Source organism: Ursus americanus, chromosome 36 (assembly GCF_024610735.1).
Source record: "Ursus americanus isolate L20-20 chromosome 36, mUrsAme1.1.p, whole genome shotgun sequence".
NCBI classification, from domain to species: Eukaryota; Metazoa; Chordata; class Mammalia; order Carnivora; family Ursidae; genus Ursus; species Ursus americanus.
In genome coordinates this window covers 26977634-26987478 of record NC_142162.1, presented here as the reverse complement: position 1 = coordinate 26987478, position 9845 = coordinate 26977634, and the positions used below count along the sequence as shown (strand labels likewise).

Genomic DNA, 9845 nt, shown 5'->3' with positions numbered 1-9845 from the left:
TGATACCTAAATTCCAACTCTTAAGTGGCTTATGAATAGGGCACCTAGGTGGCTCAGTCGGTTAAGCACCCAGCTCTTGATTTCAGCTCAGGTCATGATCTCAGCATCATGAGATCAAGCCCCATATCAGGATCCATGCTGGGCATGGAGCCTGCTTGGGATTCTCCCTCTCCTCTGTCCCCCAACACCCACCCCCACTGTGCAAGGTCTTAAAAAAAAAAATTTTTTTTTTAAAGTGGCTTATGAACAAGATTGATGGTATATAAACCACCCTAGAGACCCATGCCGTGGGCTTTAGCAACTTTGCTGAGATTCCAAATGTGTCCTAAATACCACTGAAAGCTAGTCAGATGAATGAACCTGGCCTGCCACCTAGCAACTGCATGTGAACATGAGGTCGAGGTATGATTCTACACTGATCCTTCACATGACTTCATTAAGGCCTGGGGGAAAGAGGGTTGCTTAAATTCAGTTCTATTCCAACATGTAAATTTCCCACAATAAAATACAGTATAATATACATAACACTTGATCCAAGATGATAACTGAAAAAAAAAAAAGCTACATCTTTATTGAAATAAAATAATCCAGTGAGTGGGTCTGAGAAAGCACAAATCAGTTGGTTAGGGCAATAAGAGCCTCTACCACGTTGCCCATGTGTTCCCTCAAGCTCCGTTCTGCTGCTGCTCTTGAGATCTCCATCTCTGTCATCTGTAGGAAAAGGATCAATGATGTTACCTAAGTCTCTTCTGGGGCATTACAATGCCACCAAGACTTGCTGATTCTACTTGTTTCAGTAAACAACCCCAAATAAGCAATGTAACCTCTGCCCATACACAGTTAGGCATTATTACTCACTATCAGCTCCAGATCTTCCTTCTTAATGGTGACTTTGGCCAGTTCCTTCTCCCTGCAAATATTCACGTACATTAGTCCTCATTCTCTACCTCCACCATTAACTCTCAGAAAGACCGTTCCGAGCTGTGCCTTACAAATAAAGGACTCCTGACAAACACTGTTGAGTGAAAATACAAAATGACTCTCACCCCCTCACCTAATATCCCCCTCTCCTCCCCTCGAGTCTTAACAGCAGGCAGGTGCTGTTAGGCCCTTCCTTCCACCAACAAGAAAGTAAGATTGTAAACCTTATATATGCAGAAACTGGTGACAGAGCTGAAGAACGGTACAAGGTACAAAGGCTTAACGATGGCTTTTATTTTCGTATGGGGAAAAGAGAGGAACTGGTAGGGCTGGCCGTGCACACAGAAGACTTACCGCTCCTGTTTGGCTTTCTGCTCCCGGGACCGTCTGTCTCCAATCACGGACATGGCCTGAGAAAAACAGATCTACTTACCGCTCTGCTACCCACAACTCCCAATAATCTAAAAAGCCAATAAGCGGGTCGGGGGGGGGGGTCTATTCATGATGACGAGTGATCAGGAACCAAGGCCTAGATTTAACTTAATTCTGTGCACCTGAGGGCCACTTTAAACACAATCTCCATCAAGCTCCCTTTTGCAAGCGGCGGGCTTCCAGTGACGGTTTCCCTCTTGCCTCCTCCCGCCAACGGGACGGGGAGCCCGTCCTGGAGCCGGGATTCCAGTTTCAACCTGAAAGGCCCCTCCGTTCTCAGCCCGCCCAGACACGCTCACGGCCAACCTCACCGTCTCCAGATTGGAACTCTGGATCTCCTTCTCCTCCGCGTAGTCAGTGACTCTCTCCAGGTCCGCTGCACCGCTGTCATGCTTCCGTGGCTTCTCGGGAGGCCGCTCCGGGCCGCTGGTCTCAGTCTCCAACTCCAGCTCCACATCCCCCTCGGTAGCCATATCGTTCCCACCGTGCCGCTGCACAGGCCCCGCCCCACCTCACGAAGACTTCCGGTAACTGCCCCGAAACTTCCGCCCGGAGAGGAAGAGGCGGGGCTGTCCTCGGGCCACACCTTCACTAATGTTCTGGGTTCTAGAAACTTCAGCCAGGAAAGCGGGTCGCCTCTCTGACTTCCGTTGGGGGGATTTAGTGTTGTTTTCTGCAAGGCCTTCTCCCACACCTAGCCCGTCACCACCCCAGACCTTCCCAACCAACATCCTTACCTTCTCTTCACCTAGATTCTACCCCCTGCATCCCATCCCATTTCCCCCCCACCAGTTCTTTCCAACCAGGATGGATGACTGCCGTCTAATCCTAAACCAATTAAGAATGCTAATCCACTAGAGGCCAGATTTGCAGACTGCTCCCTAATCTGGGGAGAACAGCCTGTGTGGCCCAAAGGCCCTGAAGAGAAAGTAGCTTTACAGAGACATTTGCATTTACCATATCCTGGAGGTTGGTGTTCTTTTCCCGATGTCCCTCCCCATTCTGCCTTAGACCGGGTGCCCATCCCCAGCACTGTGGCAGCCCATGGCTGAGGACAAAAGAAAGCTGCTACTTTCTCATCTACCCTCCATCTGGTGGACCTGGGCCTAATCCCTGGGACAAGGATGGTGGGGGCAAAGGCTGTCACAGGCCCCAGCACCTCCCTCAGCCTGGCACAACGCACTGAAGGCAGCAGTGTCATGGTGAATCCTCCCTTCTATCAGGTGAGAGCATACTTGGGCAAAGGGGCTTGAAAGGTTCCCAGAGCAAGAACTATCTGGAAAAAATGGAAGGGAATGGTAGCTGAAGCTGGGGAGGAAAACCCACAGGCCTTCCTTTCCCCTCTGAGGCCTTTCCGTTTCTTTGCCCCGGAGACTACTGATTATTAAACCTCTCCTCCCACTTTCCCAGTACCAGATTTGCAGGTCTACAGAAAGGTGAGAGCCAGGTGTGACTTAGGCTTTTAGGAAGGTCTGCTCAAGCCTGCATCAGCTCTTATGATGAAAGCTCTACTTGATGTCAGTGGAAGGCAATCCTAAATAGCCTGGAACCAGATTCTGAGAATTCCTGAGTGAAAGGAGAGAAGAAAAGGGAAAGGGAAATTTTGGAATTCAGCCTCATGGGTTAATCTAATGCATACACTAATGTAAGCTTTTCCTCAGCAAATCTCCATCTTGCTGCTCTACCCCCAGGTGTCCTGCTGTGGGCCTGTTCCCTGTACCTGCTGCTGCCATTTTAGATGCCCCCTTGTCACAGAGTCTACTTGTAGCCGACTGTTCTACATCCTCCTCCATGTGGGGTCCTCAGCAGTCTGCTGCCTCCTGCTATCAAGGACAGTAGTGGAAAGGGTCTGGGGGAAGGCACATGGGGTAAGTGGGAGGGTCTGGGCTGCAACAGGAGAAAGGAGAAAAAGGAGAAACCCTCAGACAAAAGATTCAGATTGGGGGTAGGGTCCAAAGTGGATATACCCACGAGAAGCAGGTACCTCTCTATATACGATGATTTGCCCTGCCATTTCTCATACGCACTCTCCCTCCAGATCCAGATGCCCTCGGGGTTGTGTGCCCATCTGTTTGGCCACCCTCACTGCCCAGTGCTCAGTGGCTCTGGAGCTGTGTACCGAGTATGTGCAGGAACTGCCACCTTCCACCTGCTGCAGGCTGTGCTGCTAATCCAGCTCCACTCCCCCACCAGCCTGCGGGCACAGCTCCATAACAGGTTTGTGTATACACACTTTGGGTGAGGTGAGAATGGGGAGGGAAGTAGACATAATCTGAGTAAAGGAAATTCCAAGATGAAGTAACAGTGTGTAAAAAGTCCAAAAACAGCTTTGAGTTCCTGCTTCCGCCATACTTACTGTGTGACCATGAGACACATACTTACCCTCTTTGAACTTCTAGTTTCTAAAATGGAGATAACAGTGGGGTTATTATACGCAAACCCTTTGTCAACTGTGAAACATTGTCCAGATGTTATTATTTAGGTGTCTGAGAGTTAGAATTTGGAATAGGCTGTGATGGGACTGGTTCCTCCTTTCCTACTTAGTTGTCTCTTCTCTCCCTTCCTATAGTTTTGCTTTCTCCTTTGCCTTCCTCCATAGGCACTGTTCACTCTCCTTTGCCTTTTCTTGAGTCTTGTTTTGTCTCCTAACCAGCTTCTGGCTCCTCAAACTGCTGTTCCTGCTAGGTCTCTGTGCTGTCGCCTTCTGCATCCCTGATGAGCATCTCTTCCCAGGTACCTTCCATCTCATATCCTAATCAGTAGAAGTAAGCTAATAGATTTGCTAAGAAAAAGAGAGGATAGGAAAACAAGGAGTAATGACATAGTCAGCTACATTTTCCCACTGGTGCCCCCCCTTGCAGCCTGGCATTACATTGGCATCTGTGGAGGCTTCACATTCATCCTGCTGCAGCTGGTGCTTATTACAGCCTTTGCCCATTCCTGGAACAAAAACTGGTAAGGAGCACCTAAACCTAAAGGCTCTTACTGCGAAGACTGTCTGACCTGGGAAAGTTGTCCAACCCAGTGTGGTTGGACAAAGGGCATGACAGGTCAGTAGTCCCGTAACTTCCCACTGAGCAGGACCAAAAAGCTCAGAAATGTGATGACTCTTGGGCTAGGTGGGATGGGTAGTTACACAGTGTTCTGGGAGAGGGGGAACAGTTAGTAATGGGTAAAAAGAGTTGGGAGCCCCAAGCCACTGCCCACCTCCCACTCTTAGGCAGACAGGTGCAGCCCAGGACTGCCGCTGGTTCCTAGCTGTACTGCTGGCCACCATGGGATTCTACATCATGGCAGGTGTGGCAGCTGTGCTCCTGTTCCATCACTACACACACCCAGCTGGCTGCCTGCTCAACAAGATGCTACTCAGTCTGCACCTTTGTTTCTGTGGCCTCCTCTCCCTCCTCTCCATCGCTCCCTGCATCCGCCTCAGTGGGTACATGCCTTGCAACATTACAAATCTGGAGGGCCTTTAGTATAGGAAAATTCATTAGCTTTCCTCATCTTAGTCAATTGTCTACTTCCCCCAGAGGGTGGGGAGAAGTGTAGATAGGGGTATGAGTGGAAACTACCACCCTGTAGACAAAAGCAATGATCTCTGTTCTTCCCAGAGCAACCCCGTTCTGGCCTTCTACAAGCCTCTGTCATCAGCTGCTATATCATGTACCTGACTTTCTCTGCACTGTCCAGCCGTCCTCCAGAAAGTGGTAAGGACCGGACCAGGACTCCCCATGCTAAAAGTTTTTTTTGTTCCTGCCAAATACTTAGCTCTTTGTTCTTACCAGATTTCTTCTGTTGCCCTTTCTCAGTAATCCTTCAAGGACAAAATCACACTTTGTGCCTGCCTGGCCTGAGTAAAATGGAATCGCAAACACCAGATACTTCTCTGGCAGTGCTAAGTGCTGGCATCATGTATACTTGTGTCCTTTTTGCTTGGTGCGTAAACGTATCAAGGGGGAGAGGTGTGAGAGAAGGGAGGATACCCAGGACAGAGAAGGATGGTCAGGAGACTGTCTGGGACCATGGTTTATTTGAATTTCAGAGCAAGACAAGAGTGAGGAAAGTTCCCCATAAACAGAAACAATTTCTAAGAATAGCACTTGTCAGATGATCTGTATTAGATGAAGGGGGCAGGGAGAATGACTTGAGAATTAAAAATATGTACAAAGGTTTTAGGGCCCTCACATGCCAAGATTTATAAATATTTGGGGGAAACAGGCTCTGGGAATATAATACCCTCCTGAGGATTACCAATATGGACCAGCTAGCAGTACATGTTCTCAGGCAACCCCTCCTGCTATGTGCTGGACCTGCTTGAGAACTGTCTCTTCTTTCTCAGCAATGAGGCTTCCTACCTGGCTGAGGTATTTGGGCCCTTGTGGATTGTCAAGGTTTACAGCTATGAGTTCCAGGTAAGCATGGAGAGCTCAATATCCCCAATGCCCTTCCCCCCTCACACACAGACACACACACCCTACCAATCTCTACCCAGAATGCTCAGATTCTAGCTGCTATTACCTTTTATTAAGCACCCACAATGTGCTAAGCACTGTGCTAGATACTTTACATTCATAATCTCATTTAATTTAATCCTCACAACAACCCTGTGAGGTAGGTATTTGCTCCATTTTACAAATGGAGAAATTGAGGCACAAAAGGTTAAACATCTTAACCAAAGTTTTCACAGCCAGTTATATGCTGGAGCTAGAATTTGAACCCAGATGTGCCTCCACTTTTTACACCAGACTGATCTTTTCAAAGGGGAGTTTCCTATATTAATACCCTCACGTTCTTTCTTTAAAAAGTCACTCCAAAACATGCTGCCTTTTGTTTTACAGAAGCCCTCACTCTGCTTCTGCTGCCCTGAAACAGTGAAACCAACAGAAGGTAAGTGTCATTAAGAATGTCCCTAAAAAAGTGTAGATTTCTGCAGAGTGCCCAAGAGCCCTGGGGCGCCTTCACAAAAGAAGCTGGCGGAGGAGGGAAGAAGTGTTTCAGCCACACTGCTCCCAGCAGTCTTTCCCTCTCTCTCCAGGGCAGAGGGGTGGGGCTGCCAGGCCAGCTGACCAAGAGCCCTCTCCAGCTCCTCCAGTGCAAGCCCAGCATCTCTCCTACAGCTATTCTGCCTTCCATTTTGTCTTCTTCCTTGCATCACTCTATGTCATGGTTACCCTTACCAATTGGTTCAGGTAGGATGGAAATGGGCCTGGGATATACTCCTGAAAACCTATTTTAGGAAGAGCAATTCAAGGCCAGTCCTAAGGGTTCTCAGGAGACACACATGGGTCCACCATCATCTTTGGTGGGGAGGCAGGTCAGGTCTGAAAGCTAAGGTCCTATGTATTCTCTAACCAGAGACTTTGGTTCCACAGCTATGAGGGAGCAGAACTGGAAAAGACCTTCACCAAGGGTAGCTGGGCTACCTTCTGGGTCAAGGTTGCCTCATGCTGGGCCTGTGTACTCCTCTATCTTGGGCTGCTATTGGCACCACTCTGTTGGTCCCCCACCCAGGACTCCCAGCCACCTCCTACTTTCAGGCAACACTGCCATCGCATAAGTACTACAAGATAACAAATATCCAGTCTAGGTTCTGTTAACAAACTGGGGTCCCCTGGAGGTCATACTCCCAGTCTTGACTCAGGAACTGCCCAGCCCAGCAGCTACCTCAAGGACACAACGGGCAGTTATCTCCCTTTAGACTGAAGTCAGTACTATGTCTGAATAGGAGAAGTGGCCATACATACTCTAATGCCATGGGCAGAGTGTCTAATTCACTGGAGCTACTGTTACATCTTTATCCCAACTCAAGAACCTAACTCCCAAGTCAACACCTTAGGAACCACTGCTGATCCCAGCAGATAGTGCAGCACCAGCCCTTTCCTGGCTCTCACGGTGGAGATGGGGGCAGGGAAAGACCAACAGGGACTGAAGACTTACTTTGGCTCTGCCCTTGGAGATAAAAAGGAAAATAAGCAGTTCAGCCCTGGGCACAGGGAGATAAGCAGCCCAGAACAAACCAGGACACAGAAAGAAAGGAACACAGAGACCACCCTAGGTTTTAATCCTGATCCTGAGGTCAAAGGAAGACAAAAACCACCCTCATTCCATGAAGAATGACAGAACAGAAGAGAATGTGACCACCAGAGAGCAGCTGACCATGGGAAGTCAGTGAGCAGCAGGATTTGGGGGCCAACTTTCAAGCAGGCGAGCAAAATGAGGAAGAATGAGAAAGAGGGGCATAAACCTAGGTCTCAAAGCCTTCTTCTTAGACCCTCAACTCCATCCTTGGGATGGTGTTCAAGGTCTGGGTGGGGGACAAAAAAAAAAAAAATCACAGAAAAGAAGTTCCTATGGTTCTTAGAGGATTCCTCTGCCACATACCTGGAGTACTTGTCTGTTTGTTGTAGTAAAATAAAGAATTTCTCTGTGATGTTTCACTTAGTCTACATATCTACCACCTTTAGAACCTAAAGTTCTCTCCCCTTTTGGTGGGAAAGGGCAGCCATTCCTCCATCCCCACCCCCCCAAATCCCCAGTCAAACCAGGCGCTCAAGAAATTACAAAGCTACTTTTAATACTTTGGGGTGAGCCCCACAGGAATAAAAAACACTGGGAAGGGGTAACCCCCTCACCCCCAGGCATGGCCCAGAGGGAGAGAGGCTACCTGAGGGGAAGGAAGCACAAAAGGGACCCGCTGCAGACTCAGGGCAAAGGGAATGCCATCGGTGCTGGGACCTGTGAGCACTACAGGAGAAAACGCGAGCGTGGTGGGACTGGCTCCAGGCACACAGGCGAAGGGCAAGAGGGTTGGACACGAAGCCACAAAGCTACTTGGGTTCCTCCTTCTTCTCGTTTGCCTTTTTCTGCTTCTGCTGCATGATCTCCGAGTCCCTGGGGGTAGAGATGATGGGGCACTGGGAGGTACCAGAGGGCAAAAAGGACAAGATGCAGGGGGATGAAGGGCACAAAGGATAAGATGGAAGTGGATGGGACAAAATTCAGCGTGTGCCTGCTGTATTCCCACCCTAGGAGAACAAGAGGAAGAGAGCTGAGGCTTAAAAGGCAATCAGTCTCTATCTGGCTGTTGCCTAAGGGGTCAGAAGTCTGGCCACACAGGCCCAAGTCTATTTCTTTGCTGAGTACCACACCCAGCAACACCAGTGAGAAGGCTGGGAGAAGGGAGGAGAAACTGAACACCAAAGAGGGCCATAAGTACAGCGCTGTCATAACCACTACTGCATTTGAAATGTGAAGCTCCCTGCCCTTGCCCTTAAGGTCAGACTCAGGGGCACTCAGAAATCAACCGAGGGCAGGCACCCGCCCCAGTCCCTTCCTGTCAGGCTGTGAGCTAACAATTTGGAGGGTGGGGAGGAAATAAAACCCTAGAGGAAGCACTGCACTCTGCCCCTCACTTAGTCCAGAAGTAAACCCTGAGGTAGCTCTCTTTCCTGGTACAACCCTCGGTCTACCCCAGGTCTCACCCCTCCCCTCCCCTCCCTGGGGCTACCTCTGCTTGCGGGCGGCAGCAGAAAGCCCGTCATCTCGGCGCTTTCCCTTAACCGAGTCGCTCTGCTTTTTCATATTCTTCTGGCGGGCGAGCTCGCGCTGGTTACCGCCTAAAGAAAGAAGGTAAAAGGTGAGACGCGGGGGGCCTTTATGGCCACACACCGGCGACCCTCCTCCCTCACCCGGACACCAGCAGGGCCCAACGCTCATTCCCCCGTCCCGACACCGGCCCATTTCGGGACCTAGGCTGCTGAGTGGGGCGGGGGGATGGGGGGCCGCTGATGGCAAGCTGCCACGGGGCAGGTCAAACCGGGAGGTGGAAGGAGGACGGTCCGAGGGGTCCGCTAAAGGCGTGTTTCGAGTTTCGGGGCGGCACGGGGGTCCAGACTGGAGGTGGTGTGTGGACAGTTTGGGTCTCCGTGGGGGATGGGCTGTAGGATCTGGAGTAGGGGGCTCTGGGCCTATCACAGGGCAGCGGGGCTTCTCGCCACGCCGCGGGAGGTCGCGGAGGGCCTTTGCTTGACTGGGGCGGGAGAAGGGGGGGGTTCTCAAGAAGTGGCGGTGGGCAAAAGGCCGATTTCCGGCGCCGAGTGTGAGGGTCTCAAAGAGCGCTTCCAGAGGAAGGCCTCGCTGGGGAAGCCAAGAGGAGGACAATGCCAAGATTCGGCAGTCGTGTTTAGGGTGGACAGGGAGAAGGGGGTAAGAAGAGAAGGTCTCAGTGCTCACGGGTCATGGCGACGGCAGCGGCTCCGGCCTGCCTCCGTTGCGTCCCCTCGTTCTGTCCGACGTTGCAGGCCCCGCCCCCTTCTCCCAGCGTAACGAAGTCGTCCTTTCCTCCCCGCCCCTTTGAGCTCAGACTCAGTCTCTCATTGGGCAGAAGGAAACACGTGGGGCTGAGGGCCACTCTCCAGCCCGGGCGGATGTGGGGCGGAGGTTCGCAGTCCGAGTGCGCTGCGTGGGGCGGGGCTTCCTGAGCAAGGCGTTGG

At 50.9% G+C, this 9845-nt stretch overlaps 3 protein-coding genes across 4 annotated transcripts; 1 reads left to right on the top strand and 2 right to left on the bottom strand.

Moving 5' to 3' along the window:
* Positions 1-542: 542 nt before the first annotated feature.
* On the bottom strand, positions 543-2046 carry HYPK (huntingtin interacting protein K). The gene is made up of 4 exons (XM_045772216.2): positions 1665-2046; positions 1276-1331; positions 859-910; positions 543-711 (listed from the first exon to the last, which is right to left on the bottom strand). Exons 1-4 carry the CDS (start codon positions 1824-1826, stop codon positions 616-618), a joined length of 366 nt encoding a protein of 121 aa, XP_045628172.1. The 5' UTR covers positions 1827-2046; the 3' UTR covers positions 543-615.
* Positions 2047-2472: 426 nt separating this feature from the next.
* SERINC4 (serine incorporator 4) lies at positions 2473-7638 on the top strand. The gene is made up of 11 exons (XM_087859250.1): positions 2473-2576; positions 3045-3221; positions 3392-3570; positions 4007-4086; positions 4215-4308; positions 4574-4785; positions 4965-5289; positions 5693-5765; positions 6192-6240; positions 6389-6542; positions 6726-7638. Exons 1-11 carry the CDS (start codon positions 2478-2480, stop codon positions 6922-6924), a joined length of 1641 nt encoding a protein of 546 aa, XP_087715376.1. The 5' UTR covers positions 2473-2477; the 3' UTR covers positions 6925-7638.
* Positions 7639-7906: 268 nt separating this feature from the next.
* Positions 7907-9724, bottom strand: SERF2 (small EDRK-rich factor 2). 2 transcript variants are annotated; one of them, XM_045772204.2, is made up of 3 exons: positions 9586-9724; positions 8861-8969; positions 7907-8244 (listed from the first exon to the last, which is right to left on the bottom strand). In XM_045772204.2, exons 1-3 carry the CDS (start codon positions 9590-9592, stop codon positions 8181-8183), a joined length of 180 nt encoding a protein of 59 aa, XP_045628160.1. In that variant the 5' UTR covers positions 9593-9724; the 3' UTR covers positions 7907-8180. The 2 variants fall into 2 exon arrangements, with proteins under 2 accessions (XP_045628160.1, XP_045628152.1); XM_045772196.2 differs by having other exon boundaries at positions 7907-8267; positions 9586-9652.
* Between the last annotated feature and the right edge of the window lie 121 nt (positions 9725-9845).

Bases quoted from the DNA above. Each gene is read 5' to 3' on its own strand.
- SERF2 (XM_045772196.2), bottom strand. The intron at 8,268-8,860 runs GTAGCCCCAGGG...GGTACCTCCCAG, and splicing joins GCTGCCGCCCGCAAGCAGAG to TGCCCCATCATCTCTACCCC.
- SERINC4 (XM_087859250.1), top strand. From the start codon at position 2,478: ATGGTGGGGGCAAAGGCTGTCACAGGCCCCAGCACCTCCCTCAGCCTG. The intron at 4,309-4,573 runs GTAAGGAGCACC...TCCCACTCTTAG, and splicing joins CATTCCTGGAACAAAAACTG to GCAGACAGGTGCAGCCCAGG. The intron at 5,290-5,692 runs GTGCGTAAACGT...CTTCTTTCTCAG, and splicing joins ACTTGTGTCCTTTTTGCTTG to CAATGAGGCTTCCTACCTGG.
- HYPK (XM_045772216.2), bottom strand. From the start codon at position 1,826: ATGGCTACCGAGGGGGATGTGGAGCTGGAGTTGGAGACTGAGACCAGC. The intron at 1,332-1,664 runs GTGAGGTTGGCC...TGTTTTTCTCAG, and splicing joins AGAGTTCCAATCTGGAGACG to GCCATGTCCGTGATTGGAGA. The intron at 911-1,275 runs GTAAGTCTTCTG...GAATATTTGCAG, and splicing joins CAGAAAGCCAAACAGGAGCG to GGAGAAGGAACTGGCCAAAG.